Here is a 16,955-nt window from a genome sequence, read left to right on the forward strand (position 1 = left end):
TTAAGGTGGCAAACTTTCTAAAAGCATATTTGACAAATCTATAAATTCTTAAATTTATTGGCCATTCAAAGGTAAACAAACAGTGAGAGGTCATTTTCTTACGCTACTCTCAAGGCTACTTCAGCAAAAAATAACTCTCGCTCGGTTTGTTTACCTGCAGCTGATTGGCCCCTTTCAAATGTTAATCGAGAAATATTCTCTCACCACATTCATACAGTTACACTGATTTCCTTGTGTGCATAAAACTTGGATGAACAATTCGTGTTCATTAGCTACCATTTGACAGCTGAATAAACACGCTAATGAACATCAACAATAACAAAACCGTAATCTACTTATGTTTACCTACATACAATCCTGCGTGCAGATCTTTTAATTTGAGATACCTGAAAACGTAACAGTTTCTTTCAATAATGGAAGATCAGGCGGATAAGGAAACTACTGATATCGAAGAATCGTTTTCACAAGATTCGCTAGCCGACGACGGCGAAAAAAACGATAATGCCGTTCCTACAGAAGATCCTTATCAAAGCCAGGAATTTCTTCAGCGCAAGTTATACTTCCTACTTGAACATTTGAAAAAGATGCATGCGACATTACCTGAGTAAGTACAGCGTTTAGAATAATACCATTTATTTATTTAATAATAATAATCCCAAATCATTTAAAGGCAATATCAGATAAGAGTCTCGTTTGAATTATTGGCGGGGCTGGCAAACTCTTTACTCAACGATACGATTTTTGAAATCGTTAAAGGATTAATGGAAATACAACATGTGACTGAAAAGCATCTGATGCAAGTTCGGGAGAAAGTGGAAAATGATCATCAATGTACGTTTGCCTCATTTATCTCTGATTTATTTTATACTAAACGTTTTTAAATTCTAGTGGAAATCAAACAATGGGAATCCAAAATTCAAGACCCGGAAGAACTAGAGCACATTATAGCCTTAATGAAAATTAAACACACCAAAAACATGAAGGAAACAGACATGAAATTGGTACTGCATCTCGATCAGAAAGTCAAAGATCAGCAATCAACACTGGAGAAAGCCGGTGTACCCGGCTTTTACGTTACGGAAAATCCGAAGGAAATCAAAATTCAAATGTACCTGCTCGACTTTATCCTGCGGTTGAGTCGAATGAAGTGCGAACCGAGCAAATAGCATCCGGCTGAACCCGACGGGGATGCTTTGTCGAAAGATGCAACTTAGCTTTTCCTCGAAGTTGAACCAATTTCAAATATAAGCTAATATAAAACCGAACGTATTTATATTTAACTAAACTTTGATGCACTTATAAGCAGGAGTACATACTGTAACGTTTATGTTTATTTCAGTATGCGCTAAACATAAAAGAAATGCAATTTTATAAGCTAAGTTTAAAAGAGTATAATTTCCTATTATGCGTATCAGCAACTTTTTCTATACGATTCAGCAACAACCTGCAGCTTTCCGATTTATTTCGAAGTTGCATGCGAGCTTCACATTAGAGTGAAATATTTCTTTCCCCTTCTTAATAATGAATACTAACTTAAAGGTTATACTAACACTCGCCAAAAAGCACATGCTCTGTCAACTACAACTGTAATTTCTGTTCATACAGGCATCAATAAACTCAGAAAATAATAACAAATGTTTGCTAGTCAAATGATACCCGAATTGTTTTGCTATTTTAGATTCATTTGATTTAGTAACGATATTCTGTTCATGTATAGATTCTAAAAATGGCAAGTTAATAGCCTTAAAAAGCTGAGAAGCTTTAACTAGTTCCAGTTCAATGACCTCATAGTTTCCTTGAAAACTGCACCGCAGTTTAGTCGCAATTAGTGCAGTACAATACCCCCCGGTTTGCCAGTATCTAATCAGAGTAAATTTATATTGTCCAGGAAACAATACATTTTGATGGGATTATGTCATATCTATAGATGAAATGTAATGTCATTGAAAATTGCGTCTAATTTCTCCACTGGATCTTGATTTCCTAGAAAACATACAATCTTTATTGATGAAGTTAACCCCGGTTCACAATTGCAAACATAATGACAGATTCTTTGATATATTCACGAGATCTTGTTTAGCACGACAGACCTGCTCCTTCATTTTGGATCAGAAAGTTTCTAACATATTGAACTTGTTTTTCCGACAGTCCCAATTTATCTGATTCCTGTTGAAACTGTTTCAATCCTCCAAGTCCAGCTAGATAACCGTTGAGTCGAGCTGCTACGTGCGATGTCTTCAATAGTTCCGGTGTTAATCTGAGTTCTTCAACCAAATCAACGTGACCTTGCAAACGATACTTTTGATTGCGACTTTCTGCTGGGTACAGTGGACCTTCCGGAACGATCTCCGTTGCGATCAGCTCATTTCCTTCTTCTGTTTGCTGCTTGGCCTTACTGGCTTCTGCCAGTCGACGTTGATCCTCATTGTGATACATTATCAGAGTCATGTACTCTCGTTTCAGTCGAGCAGAAGATCGGTACTCATGATTCTTCCAGAACATCTCCAGCAACTCCGAATAAGTAATCTCGGTGGGATCGTACTGAATCTCAATCACTTCAACATGATCGCCTCTGCAAAAAAATAAAGTTTACCAAATTGTTTAAATGATAAAGCTTGATAAACTTTTACAATTGTTTGCTTTTCGGAGCCTCAGTGGTTCCTGCGGCATAACCGACGCAGGTTCGCAACACTCCATGTTTAACTCCAAATAGAGAATCGGCCCCCCAGTAACAACCCATACCGAAAGTTGCCTTTTCAAAGGCTCTATCCACATGATGCAACGGTTGTGCCTAATAAAATGAAACATTCAATAAAACTTTTTTCATGAATGTGTTGCTTTAGTTGTTATACTTACCATACTTTTTATGAATGTTTGAAAAAAAAAACAAAGAAAAATACGCCTAACTTGAATGAAACACAAAATAACTAATTGACAGTTTCCCCGTTCACTAACCTTCTCAAAAATAAAGCTGATGGTGGCTTAGTGTTAGTTGACTGATTAAGTGTTGGTACATTATGAGAGGGAGATGTTTTTCGAAATTTAAAATCAATTGTAGATTGTACTAAGTAGCTCAAGAATACTTCAGGAAATTTAGTTATCAAATTAATTTTTTGTAGTGTGACCTGGAGCATAAAAGCGCTCAAATTGCATTGCTGCATTAGGTCAAATCAACACATTTACATCGTTTCACACATGAGTAGACTTTGAAGAGCACGTGTTCTTGTATGCGAGAGAGTACGGCAACGAAAAATATGCCGCAATGAGAGAGCAAATCAAAACAACGCGGCAAGTTTCTTCTAAGTCATTCAATTTAAATTTCAGTATTCATTTTCGAACTTTAAATATAGCTCAAAATTAGCGAAAATGGTATCATGTGAGTCCTGAAAATGTCAGCTTTAAGCACATGTAAATTTTATTTTTATTGCATGATTTTAACAAAAAATATTACATTATCATTATCTTCAATGCAACATAATTAAACCATTAAATTTTACAAAACGTAGTTCAACTTTTTCTGGGAAAAGCGTTGCCTTCTATAATTTTGCACGTTTTTCTCACGTTCCTCAAGCCAGTTTGGCGCTTTGAAGGAACGCAAGTAAAGTAGAGCCAAGTGAATGAAAACAAAACGTCACTCAGCTGATGCTAGTGAACGACCGCCAATGATAGCCGGCAGCAAGTCATTTAAAACAAACTTCGAGCGCCAATTTATAATAAAAATAATTTGAATTTCGAAATGAAATTTAATTTTTATGTTCAACTTACTGTATATTTTCAAATTGTCGCGAAAATAATCTTAAACTAACTCGTTCAGGCCATCCCTAGACAACCCCCTATTTGCTGCACATCAGTGCATGCAGCTCAATGAGACGAGTTGAAAAATGCAATTCCCAATCATTTTTGTCCAAAAACAAGCCCACAAACGACTTTTAAAGTTCCCATATGAATGAAATTCCGCGCTACGAACGAAGCAAGCCATTCGTCATCATCAGTTCGTCACTTTTGCTATCAGCTCTCGCTGTATACCGTCGGTCAATCGAGAGACGAGGTATAAGCTTACTCGCGGGCGCGTCATCACAAAACAAGACAGCACCTGTGCATCCCACTTGCTAAGTAACTAACCGCCCAGCCACATTTACGCCGCTTGAAGTATTCAGGGAATGAAAGCAAGCAAATTGGTACTAGAAAAGGGTTACCAATCAACCTTTCTCCACCAATTCATAGTAGGCGTCATAAGTAGTTTGCACTTGACCGCTCCTGGAGGAATGAAAACTTCCCAAATGATCTTGAAATCTATCAATGCCCGTCCATTGTCGGCACGTTGCGCCGGCGTGATTCGCTCGGGGATTCGCAAACAATGAGATCGTAAATTTGGACCAACACACACACTCGGGTGCCGACGCGAACAAAACATCTCCCACCACCGATAAGGTAGCATGAACAGGCGCGTGCACAAATCCACCCATACTATGGCAAAAACGCTTATCGCCATAAAATTATACGGACACAAATGTGCGAAAAAACTGAATAGTCATGATTAAAACGTATAATTGAGGTCACGGTACACAAAGTTAGGAATTTACAAATATATTTTTCTTTAAAAGAATAAACTAACTGTTTTTCGTAGATCCAACTCAATGCATTTGTAATCAGATAGAATAACACTTAAATTTAAAAATCACAATTCACAAATAACGCAAAATATTCTACCATCCAAAGTGAGAAATCGGTCATAAAAGTGCGATCCTGCATTAAATCGTTTCGGTATCTTCGGCGCACTTTTTCGATACATTCCAAGCAATAAGTGCGCCGAAGAGACCAAAACGATTTAAACCAGAATAGCACTTTTATGAGCAATTGCGCACTTATTGATTGTACAATCTTTAGTGCAATCTGCAATAACTATATGCGAAGTGAATATGTATTTCGTTTTACTATTATATAGTAAAATATGAATAAAAAGTCTGCGAACCAAATTTGGAGTATTGAACATCATATTTTTAGAACATTATTGCCGCGTATTGCTTGAAACCATGAATATTCATCGAAGAGAGTTAGTATATAATACTGTCTGTCCCTGTTTTCTAACATTAGCATTTTATGAATGCACATTTCCATTATAATAACGATGAGATATTCCACAAACTAACTAAGAATTATTACCGCAACCCCGCCCAATCCTGCGCACCGCAAGAATTTGGAAATTTTGGCTATGATGTGCGGTGCATAGCATTACGCGCTTACGTTAACCGAACAGACATTTTTGTTTGAGAATAGCTTATTCAACTATTGTACTGCTAATACTTGTGGAAAAAGTGCTTGAAAAACTATTATACAACAAAAATGTTCCTTGGAAAGTTTGGTTAAATTTTTAATTACGTTTTTAGCTTGTAGACTTAATTGTATACGAAGTCGCTCTTTTTAAATACGGCTACAACCATGTCAAACAAGGTATCTCAATTGATAGCTAAGTTATTGAATCAAAATATGCAAGGCATGTTCTTCAATTTGTAAGTTCTAAATAAGGAAAAGGAGCTCTTTTTCTATTGCATTATTGCTTTATGTGAACTTCCGGACCGTTAACAGGTGTACTAGAGGCTGAGATGATAGAGGGGGGTGGGGGCGTTGCTGATGAGATGGTAATAAGTGACAAGGAAGGAGGTCCAAATAAAGTAAAAAGGTTTTGTTTCTCATATTATAGGGATTTCCGGAAAGAAAGCAGATATAGAAGTGGCTGGGAGATTAAAGGGGAATAACAAGGGAGGAAAGGAACGTTCAAATAAGGGAAAAGGATTTATTAGTTACATAACTGGAATTTTTGGAGTGAAAACAGAACGAAACGTGGTTGAGAGACCAAAAGGGTGTGGTCCCGAACAAAATCGGGATGTATTTTATGTATTAGGTAGTTATTTTACGTTTTACAACTTCTGAAAACCACCTTATCGACACGATTTACTACATAGAATTAAAATATTGCAATGTAATTGGAGATTATGTTTACTAACAGATAGGGTTAAGTGCTGTTCCTAAAAGAAAAAAGCGAAGCAAAGCCTAGGTGCTACATTCCGTTTCCGAAACTAGACCTGATTTTGTTCAACAGATTTTGCAGTCAGCGATTAGAGTACAGGATATTTGTGGGGCTAATTCTATAATATTCACTCTACTAACAGCCTCTCCCAGTGGAGATTCGAACATACGACAACTAGCTTCTTAAACCAGCGCCGTATTTCGAAGCCAACCGGGAGTTGAAATATGCGGCATACAAACATTATACTAGCCAAAAGCAATCAGCAAATCCAATCTTTAGACGCAGTACCACCTCCTTCACTATTAACACTCCTTTTCTATATTTCGTAGGGATTGGTTTTCGAACGAAAGTGGATGGTATTCTGCGATCCGCCAGCAAAATCAAATGAGTAAAGCGACTCGTTCGAAACAAGTCGAACGAAATAAAGGTTCGTTCGAAATACAGAATAGAGGTGTAAGTAAAAGCTTTTAGCGTACCAAAGTACCATATTTGTAGAAAATTGTATATCTGAAACCTGAAAACTTCGAAGCGATGAACGAATTTATAATTGAAATATAACACAATTCAGTACCAATCAAAAATGAAAAACAATTTTTAGAGAACAACGACTTCAGTATGTGTATTTCATTCCTTAATGCTTTCACTACTTAATCCTAACACAGGTACTATTAGCCTAACAGAGCAAACTATTACGAACGATTCTATCTTAAGCTATTAGAATTTCTAACATGGTAATACTTTATAAAAACATTACCCTTATACTAGCTACTAAGCAGATAACGACATTCAAAAAACTAAACACTATAAAAAGATCTAATTCGATTTTCATAAGTTAAGTTCAGCAAAAAATACCACCGCCCTCGTTGTCCCGTACGTAATCACGCACATACTGGATCTGCTCCTCGCTGAGACCGAGCCGTTCTGCATCACTATCGAACTGGTCCATTCCACCGACCCCGATCAGATAACCGTTCAATCTTGCCGCTACGTGCGAAGTCTGCAACAGTTCCGGATTCAATCCCAATTCTTTGGTCAGCTCGCGGTGACTTTGCAGGCGGTATTTCTGATGATAACTGCAAGTAAAAACGAAACGCCACATTAGAATGCCTCACGTAACTTGACAATCCCATATTCGTGTTACAATGGCGACTACGCCTTGGTGGCGTTCAACTTAATTGAAATGCAGCGTACATACACACGACACACGTTTTATTTAATGTTAGTGAGCTCAACAGTTGCATAGCAACCTATCTCAGACCTTGCACTTGAACCGCGATAACTGCAATTATCTGCACTTTTCCAATCGGTACTTACTCTTCAGCGGGATAGAAGATTCCAGCGGTGGCAATTTCGGTAATAATTTGCTCAGGTGCTCGCTTGATTTGCTCCTCGGTGCGGCTGGCCTCTGCAGTGCGCCTTTGTTCCTCATTGTGACACAAAATCAGCGACATGTACTGACGCTTAATTCGGGTGGTCAAACCATATTCGTGATTGTTCCAAAACAGATCTAGCAGGGCCGAATAGCTTATCTGGGTAGGATCGTAATGAATTTCAATCACTTCCGTGTGATCGCCCCTGTTTATAAAGAAAAATTAGTCAACTATTGTGGAAGACCAGCAACCACTAACTTACATATTTTTGTACACTGGGGAGCCGGTTGTGCCACCGGAATATCCAACAGAAGTTCTCAGAACACCGAGGGTGGCTCCAAACAACGAGTCGCAACCCCAAAAGCATCCCATTCCGAATGTGGCTTTCTCGAAGGGAGTGCTCACGACATGCAAGGGTTGGCGGTCCAATTTAGCTACCTTTTCGGTGAAACCCAGATTTTTCTGTGAAATGAAAAAGAAAACACATTTAACAGTAGATCTTTAAAACTATAATCTTTTGAACTTACCGTTACAACCATCTTAACAAATTAGTTTGCACTTCAAGTTCTTCGAATATGAAATGAAATAGTTAAAGTTAAAGCTCTAACAGTTTCAGAAGTTGAAAGCGAATTGAGTGGCAATCAACTGAGCTGCTTCAATTTATATACCATTGGCTCGTCTCGCGGCGCTCGAGAAAATGTAATGTTATCAATTTTTTTAAAAAATCCTATTCTTCACTACTACACAGTCATCATCACCGTGACTCTAGTGCGCTACCAAGAGATCGTTGTCTGAAAAGCGTGTTTATTACTATACACTAAATACACTGTATACATGTTTTGATTGATCGAAGCCGGTCCTGCTCGCGTACATACAGCATACTTCCGCTGCTTGATATTGTGAATATGGTGGTAGTTTCATACATTCATTCAAAGAGGAGAGATCGTTTCCCCTACTACATGGCATGAAATATTTCATCTTGTATGCTAGATATAATACCGGTCAAATGTAAGTTGGATTCGTTTATCCAATGTATTATTCTATAATACAATCTTTTCATGATCATAATTAATATAGTCCAATCTTTGTAATATTCTGCAAACCTTAATTGAAGCCAGTGTAGCCATGTCATGGAGGATTTCATCCCAAGTTTAAACCAAACATTCCTTGAAACCCTCAACCCTCTATACGCGTACCGTTTAAAATCCGATGCTGCGGAAAGAATGACCATTAAAGTGAACTGGAATGCCATAAACGGACTGCAACAATCAAAAAGGTTTATAGAACCAAACATCAGAAAAAAAAAACAAATACTGCTTAGGCTCAATAAAAAAGACCTAAGTGCAACGACAAATAATTTTTGAACACATCACCAGTGTCTTGCTTGATTCATAGGCTGAAATAGAATCGGCCTGGAATTAATACGGTTGATCACCGGACAGCTTCAAGGCCAATGAGAGCATGCGATTCTCCAAAACATGGTCGATATACTTGTCACTAATGTTCATTTATAATTAAGTTCAAGGAAAAGGAAAAAGTGCTAAAACAGTAAACAAAGTAAAACCGTTTCCCAAACCATCACTCTCGACAAGTTTTGATGTCATTCAATAGTCATTTTATTTATTGGAATATCTTGTATGCCTGAATATTTGGTTGATTAGGGTAGTTGATCCAATAGTTGTGGTAGTACCAATAGTTGCGCTTCTATCCGGCTTTCCACGTGCGATAATGGCGGATATTGAGCACAAGTGGGCACAATCTTTTGACATTCATTGCAAGAGCGTCGAGTTCGCCCTGACGGAGTTACTATGGAAACATCCATGATTGTTTGTTGTTCGAGTGTAAAAATGTAAACATTGTTAAATTTTACAGATCAGCTGAACTGCAAACTAAACGGATTCAAATTTTAATAGTGGTTTGCGGCCATAATTTGCTGAAGGCACTGGCTCAGAATACTTTTTCACAATCGTGCGAATTAAACATTCCAAATATTGCACATTAACGCAAACATTAACTTCATGTTGGTCGAGTCGTTGTCAAGTTTGCGTTTAAAGTTTGCGAAAACTACAAAGCCACAATCCATAAAACTTCTTGTCCGTTCAATTATGTTCCTCGTTAGCTGATCTGCAAAATTGAACAATGTTTACATTTTTACATTCGTACAACAAAAAATCATGAATGTATCCATAGTAACTCCGTCAGGACAGGGCGAACTCGACGCTCCTGCAATGAATGTCAAAAGATTGTGCCCACACATCGCTCGTGGAAAGCTGGATAGGCGCTCATTTCTTTAGTTGCGCTACTATGTTTTTACCTAGCAACCTACTAATGTATAGAGTAGGGCTGGGCATAAGTGCGATATTTAAAATTGTCATCAATTTTCGTGAGATATAAAGAAGGTAAACAACGTAATATATTTTATAGTGATGCAGTAACTCAATGTCTTCACATTCAACTATAAATCATCTGCGGTAATAGTGTTTTGCAAAATAAATTCTTCTTTCTTCTGATCAAGTGCAGATTCGCACTTTTACCCCACTAGCGGGGCAAAAGTGCGAATACCGCGGGGTAAAAGTTCGAAGCTAGAATCCATGAAATTAACCCAGTAGTAGCTTGACCAAACTCGTGATTTTAGTCATGACCTTGAAATGCGGTCAGGCATATATTAATATTTTTTGAAACGATGATTCTACAATTGATGAAGGGACGGTAAGGGAAAGTAATTAAGAAGGATTTTTTAGGAATGGAGGGGAAAGAGTGGAAAGGAAGGGGGAATAGGTAGCTACGCTTAACAAGTTGTCATTGTGACTCCTATCTTTTGTCCAATGCTGGAAGGTGCATGGGTCGAACCAAGCACTCTGATTATAGCTTGGTTCGACCCATGCACCTTCCAGCATTGGACAAAAGATAGGAGTCACAACGACAACTTATTAAGCATAGTTACCTATTACCCCCCCCCCCCCCTTCCTTTCCACCCTTTCCCTTCATTCCCGAAAAAACCGTCCCTTCATCAATTGTAGAATCATCGTTTCAAAAAAATATTAATATATAGAATGCCAGTGTCGCTGCAGTGTGCGTGGTAAACATCACACATGCTCAGATAATTTATATACATTATATATGCATATGTGTGTGTGCCTGAGATTCATCAAAAGGGGAATCTCATTGTCAAACTTTGACAACTAGTTTAAAATTTCAAATATGGCTGCCAGGTAATGTGATTGGAAACTTCGCTTGCTTCAAATTTCTGAAAAAATCGGTGCAAAAGGGCGCAGTTGTGGGATTCAATTCATCCGGACGAAAGAAAAAGAACGTCTAAAAACATTTCACTGGCATGAAAACACAGCGATGAGCACACTGATGACAGCACCAACCAGCGCACAGATAAAGAACAGATAAATAACAATGTGCAACTTTGACAATGAAGCTCCCGATTCACAGACTTGATACAGAGTCCTGTAGAAAAACAGCGACACTGGCATTCTATATATATTGATTCTACTCGTTGGATAGATAAAATGACCAGCAATTTCATGGAGAGAGTAAGAGAGTATTTTATGGAGGACGTAAGAGGGGGGCTCTTATACAAATGAAACACAAATTTCCTCAAAACTCGAGAAATAATCAAGCAAATGGAACCAAATTTGGCATGTGGGGGTTTTCGTAGGCAGGATTTTTTTCTATGGTGTACTGAGACCCCTTCCACTTCTAAGAGAGCGGGCTCCAATACAAATTTCCTCATAACTCGAGAGCTAATTAAGCAAATGGAACCAAATTTGGCCTTTGGGGGTTTTTGGAGGCATGAATTTATTTTATGATGGTTTGAGACCCCTTACCCATGTGGACAAGGACTCTCATACAAATAAAACAGAAATTTTTGCGTATGTGCCATATTTTCTGCTATGTAACAAACGGTGAGCTGTGAAAGTAAAGTAGTAAAAACTTTCGTACAACCCTTAGGTCTGTATACCTTGTAGTTTCTTTCTATCTCTGTCTCTTTCACTCTGTCTATATGTCTGTTTGATTTGATTTAATTTGATTAATCATAAAAAGTTTAAACCACCCTAATAAGAAATCATTAGTCTTTTATCCTTGTTAAAGATTTAGAGTTCTTTTGCTAATAATATATAAAATAGATAATCTCATTAATAAAACTAATATGCTCGGTAATGAAATATGAGTACGATTGAGTGCTTTAAATATCTTACTCAGCGAAAAACAAGAGAAATTACCGAATGCTGCCGAAAATGCGATCTACAATTGTGCAACCCCTAAGACAAACTCTGTCCAATCCCCTCGAACGCAAACGTAAGAAGTTTCATTCTGAGCTTCATTCGTATACAAACATCATTCATCTAATTTCATTAGTATGAGTACTAAAGAAACTGACTAAAGAAAAGACACTGGAGCTCAGTCACTCACGGCCTCCTGTCATCATTAAACCTGATTTGCTCAACGATGATTGTTGTGCGTGACTCTGTTCAAAGTTGCTAGGAAAAGTTCGAACAATATTTTTTTCGAGTTCAACATTTAGGCGATTTTATAAACTGTACGATACAAATTTGATTGCCTGATGTTTTCGTTAGGCAGCACGGATCGATTTCGTGATGATACGATGATATTTGTTGCCGTTTGCTTGCAGTCATTATTTTCTGCCGCGTTCATCGACTGATACTCCGCAAGTTTTCGAGCAAAAGATTCAGAAGGTTTCATCGAGATTCATGCGCACTTGGTTTCGACGAATGGAATATGAGTGCCTTTGTCAGTTCTTTAGTCAGTTTCTTTAATGAGTACTCATTTCATTCATTCAATACACTTTTTGCATTCAGCTTATTTAGCGTTAGCCAATTCTGTTCGACACCCCAATGAAAGCTTCAGCCAGTCGTCAGTAGACAGCATAGCCTTCTCCTATTCATTCATCGTCCACCAAAGCTAGCTAGCAGCAATCGCCTTGAAATTCGCTCATTTTTCCTAATATAGCGAATCGTAGTTTTTCTGCAAAGCGTAAATTCTAATATTCACAAATTTAACAGAAAACCGAACGGTGGCCTAACACGCGAAGTTTCAAAGCATAACTGCCTTTATTTTTTATCGGAAAAAAGAAGAATTTCATCGATCAAAATGTGCAAGTGTGTCGCGGGAAGCGTTGTCTGCTGGTAAGTAGAACGCTGCAAAATTATAGGTGTGTTCCAGTCGAATGTGGTGTTAGACTTTTATTAGAATCATCCGGATGAGATAAAAGACTATAGAAATGGCCGAAAACAGTCGATCATAATTGAACAGAAAAATGAAATTTAATTGCACTTCAAAAGTGATTGGACTTTGTTTATGAAAAAAAATGTTATTCTCAAAACATGAAGTAGCAAGAAAGTTTACATCCATTCTCGGATTACCGAATAAACAAACAAGCTTGTACTGAGCTACGATACACGATGCAAGATGTTTCATTTGATGCTTGATTCGATATAGACGCTTGCGTTTAATTGGCCGACGTTCTACACTGCCAGCCAAAAATGTGTCAATGACGCTTGAAATCCGTATCTGATTGCGACACGCAACCTTATCGTTGGTCAAACGTAATATATTCGTCCAGTGTCTCGTTATTGTTTTATACCAAAATATACGACATTACGGGCTAAACTAGGTCAATGCTAACTGGTCTTCTATAAAATATGTTAGAATTCTAAAAAATATAAAAATAATCGAAATCGATTTTTTGCTTCTAAGTTCTAATGACGCCATATGAGTTTTATCAAACTCGAACAATGGTTCCTTCTTGCTATCAGAAAACGTTAATCGCTGTAGGACCGATTCTAATTTACCCAGTACGGTGGAGTCGATTGTTGTTTAAAACCTCCACTCATAAATTAAGCAGTCGAATAATGCTATTCGCTACGGTAGAATTGTATTTGACAAATGGAAGTGGAAATAAAGCAAGAAGCGAAGCAATGATTTTTCAGCAAAATCAAGTCCAATTTACTTGACCAAGCAATAATACTAAAATCGTACGTGACTAGTTAGTTTTCGTGGTTTTTATTTTATTTTACTTTATTGTTTTTTTTTTTGCTGAATGATTCATTCAGCAAGCAAACCCGTTTCGAACAATCTTGTTTTTTTTGGCAAATACATCACTACAGATGTTATCATCGGTCTGTACTGTAGTCAAAGGAAGGAAAAAATATTATACCACACCCTCGTACAGAAACATTAGCATCAGTCTGACTGGCGTCGAATGTCTCTCTTTATAGTTGAATCGATATTTGTTCTCCATGGGCATCATGCTTTCCAAGTCAGTAAACTATGACTCTGCGCAAAGTTTTCACAGCTCATATTTCTACATGCAATTTTCATTGACGATTATATTTCAAAACTGTTTCAATTAATTTATGGCTGAAGCATGTTTCTTTCGCAACTAAAGTGCTTTTTGTCAGGGTAAGCGGTAAGAAGAAAGTAATGAAACTTCTACAATTTTCTTTGTCTCTTGGAAAGACTTTCGTTATAAAATATTATTGAATAGTTCAACCTCATTAACAAGTCAACAAAAAAACATGAGGGGTAAATCTAGAGTAAATCAATCCACATACCTTGATTACTAGACTAGATTACTAAATTTAAAAGCCTTTATTTTTAAAGAATTGTACATTGCCGAACATTGCTATATGACGAACAAGATGCAAAACCAAGACAAAAGAAGGTTGAAAATTATTTCTTAGAGTTTTTGTTCTGAAAGACAAAAAAAGAAATTAAATTTGTTCTTAGTATGACTGAACTTGTATTTAAAAAAAAGTATATTTACATTAACAACATGGAACAAAATTGTTTGAACACCTGCGCCAAGACGAATTCGCATTTCGAAATACAACAATACTGACAGTTCCAACTGTTTACACTTTTCAGCTGCTGCCAGTGCGCAATGAGCGTCTTCATCTCGTTGTTGTTCGTAGGCATTCTGTTGGCGGCGGCCATTGCAGCCGGCATCTACTTTGGAGTGCTTAATGTGGATGACAAGGCTCCGGAACTGTCCGAGTTCGTGCACAAAACCGGCGACTCGATCAGGGACACTGTTAAGGACAAGCTCAACTAGACGGATAGAACGAACAACATCGTCGTCGTGCCACAGAGGAAATTTTGAATCTCTACCAACATATATAAGTGTATTCAGATCTGATTATACCTTTACATCACTATAATAAGCAAAGATGTCTTGCATTTACGCGTTTTTACTGCAGATAGAATTAATGTGTTTTAAGCTTGCAAATTCCAAAATGAAGAAAAAATATTCCTCAATCAAACATCGCCCAACACAAAGTGCTTTAAAGTTTAATTCTATGTTGATATAGTACAACTGACCAATGATAAACGAAATAAGATACCGAAGAAACGAAACTAAATGCAAACCACGATTAACAATAGCAGCTAAAGCACAAAAAACTGTCTTTATAGCATGTTTAAGCCAACAAAATTCCATTTTTAATTTAAATCATTCGTGTAAATATATACTAATTTATTTTGCTTGATAACAATATTATTTTGTTTCAGGTTGTTGATTTTATCACATGTCTTTTTCGCTTTTTATTGCCATTACTAAATTACAACCAGATGTTCTGAATTCAATCTTCCACGGAGGTGGTAGCATTGATAATATTCGACAGTGTAGTTTTGGGAAATTAATAAGTCATGATTGGTAATCAGCACTGTGCATAACTGATTCAAACCTGCCTGCAGGTTATCTATCGTAATTCACAATCTAATACACTGTATACTATAGAGCAGCTGTGCCTTAAGGATGGATCGTGAGCTCAAGCCCGCACAACATATTCGCTCTTGATCTTGCCAAATTATATTTAATATAATTACTTCAAAGGAAAAACCTTTCATCTTAGAGGCAATAATTTTTAGCTTATATTTATTTCCCTCCGTTTTGTAAAAAAGAAGATTTCCTCTCAGTGTTCGAAAGCATTGTTTCCATATAAGTTTTAGAGCTTGTTTCCATATAAGTTTGATCAAGTGACTTTTAATGATGTACTTAAATACTTCTACCAGCAGTGAGCCGAGGTGGCTCTTGCCGTATCAAGAATTCCCCTGTACTCGGTCATTTGATGATGTGTTAAAATTATAATCAAATTACAAGATAACCCTTACTAACACACCAGAATTCCTGCTTGTAGAATCCTGAGGATTCTTATTACATTGAGGAGGCGATTCCCTTACCCAGTTAATCCTCGATAGAATTCCTTCAGAACATTCCAGTGCGAGGAATCCCTGTAGACTCTGTGTGAATCTCTTTGATTCGTCCGCGAACACAATTTGAGACAAGAAGTTGTTGATATATTCTTTTCATTAGCGTAATTAGCGCACATTTCTAGAAGGAAATTTTTCGACCTTTTTATTTCGTCAACAGAGTAAAATTAAATTAAATGCAAACGAATACATGCAATCTTACTAAAGGGCAAGCAATCGGCTTGCACCAAAAATTATTTTCGAATTTTTGTCAAGAATAACAAGTTAACTGCGGTTCTTTTTCTAAGGGGGATTAGATTTATGCTTGCGGGCCAACGCTTTAGGTACTAAAATATTCCGCAGCAACTTGGATTTTTTTCTCATACATTTTGTCTATAAAAAATATGAACAAACGTTTCATAAAACTTATATAAATATAAGTTTCAACAGACATTGTTAACAAAATAGCAACGGCCTAAATTCTTGATATTATTTTGCATTCTCTGAATACAGTTTTAAGTAAACTGATTTTCTGTGTTAAACTAATCAACATCGCGACTGTAGCAATTAGGGTTGAGTTTTAAAGCAAGGCAAACAAGTTGCTGTACGCAAATGATAGTCAATTTTATTCAAACTAACGTACCATTTCAAAGTTTTAGAAAATGACATTAGGCAGTTTGATGGAAATTCAAATCTTCAGACTAACAAACGACAAAGACAACGTCTTCATCTCTAAGTATATATCTTGTTTGAGGAAGTAAAAGCCACGGTATGGTGTATATTTTTATGAAATAAATCCAATATTAGCGATGAATACACACAACGCGTCGGTAACTAAATTACTAACTTGGCACCATTCTATTTCACTGAAAAATTCTTTATACCTATTCTAATTTAATAAGTTCGAAAACAGGGCTCAAAGTTCTCGGGCGATTTGCGCACATCCATCGATGGGTATGAGCCGTATGAGCAGTCCGTAAACTGTGTACTGTATTCTTTCATGTATTCTTTCTCAATCAAACGTCAATCAGTTATCAAAATATTGATATGAAACCGAATTATATATTCTAATACCTTGCCTCATAGCTAGATTATACAACCTTACTATTTATATATATAAACAAATAGGTAAACACCTGTAAACCGTAAATCCTATTATTGTAAAGGAAATAATGATGAAAATTTATACTTCTGCGCAGATTTGTTTTGTTTCCTAACAAGTTCTAAGTGCCAACTTCCAATTAGCAAACTTAACTTTTTTCTATCCGAGACGTGTTGTTAATTAATGTAATTCAATGCTATTCATATGCATAAAGTAATTATTGACATGGGTATCA

At 36.9% G+C, this 16,955-nt stretch overlaps 3 protein-coding genes across 4 annotated transcripts; 1 reads left to right on the top strand and 2 right to left on the bottom strand.

Moving 5' to 3' along the window:
* Positions 1–340: 340 nt before the first annotated feature.
* Positions 341–1,645, top strand: LOC128737415 (gonadal protein gdl). Its single transcript, XM_053832044.1, has 3 exons — positions 341–604; positions 671–831; positions 889–1,645. The coding sequence occupies exons 1-3, from the start codon at positions 414–416 to the stop codon at positions 1,164–1,166; spliced, it is 630 nt and encodes a 209-aa protein (XP_053688019.1). The 5' UTR covers positions 341–413; the 3' UTR covers positions 1,167–1,645.
* Positions 1,646–1,954: 309 nt separating this feature from the next.
* On the bottom strand, positions 1,955–3,282 carry LOC128737724 (peptide methionine sulfoxide reductase-like). Of its 2 annotated transcripts, XM_053832423.1 has the most exons (4): positions 2,857–3,282; positions 2,631–2,791; positions 2,067–2,572; positions 1,955–1,983 (listed from the first exon to the last, which is right to left on the bottom strand). In XM_053832423.1, exons 1-3 carry the CDS (start codon positions 2,857–2,859, stop codon positions 2,077–2,079), a joined length of 660 nt encoding a protein of 219 aa, XP_053688398.1. In that variant the 5' UTR covers positions 2,860–3,282; the 3' UTR covers positions 1,955–1,983; positions 2,067–2,076. The 2 variants fall into 2 exon arrangements, with proteins under 2 accessions (XP_053688398.1, XP_053688397.1); XM_053832422.1 differs by having other exon boundaries at positions 1,966–2,572.
* A 3,350-nt stretch (positions 3,283–6,632) lies between these two features.
* On the bottom strand, positions 6,633–8,039 carry LOC128734509 (peptide methionine sulfoxide reductase-like). The gene is made up of 4 exons (XM_053828747.1): positions 7,926–8,039; positions 7,661–7,860; positions 7,343–7,603; positions 6,633–7,101 (listed from the first exon to the last, which is right to left on the bottom strand). Exons 1-4 carry the CDS (start codon positions 7,935–7,937, stop codon positions 6,867–6,869), a joined length of 708 nt encoding a protein of 235 aa, XP_053684722.1. The 5' UTR covers positions 7,938–8,039; the 3' UTR covers positions 6,633–6,866.
* Positions 8,040–16,955: the final 8,916 nt, after the last annotated feature.

Source organism: Sabethes cyaneus, chromosome 2, assembly GCF_943734655.1.
Source record: "Sabethes cyaneus chromosome 2, idSabCyanKW18_F2, whole genome shotgun sequence".
Lineage (NCBI taxonomy): Eukaryota > Metazoa > Arthropoda > Insecta > Diptera > Culicidae > Sabethes > Sabethes cyaneus.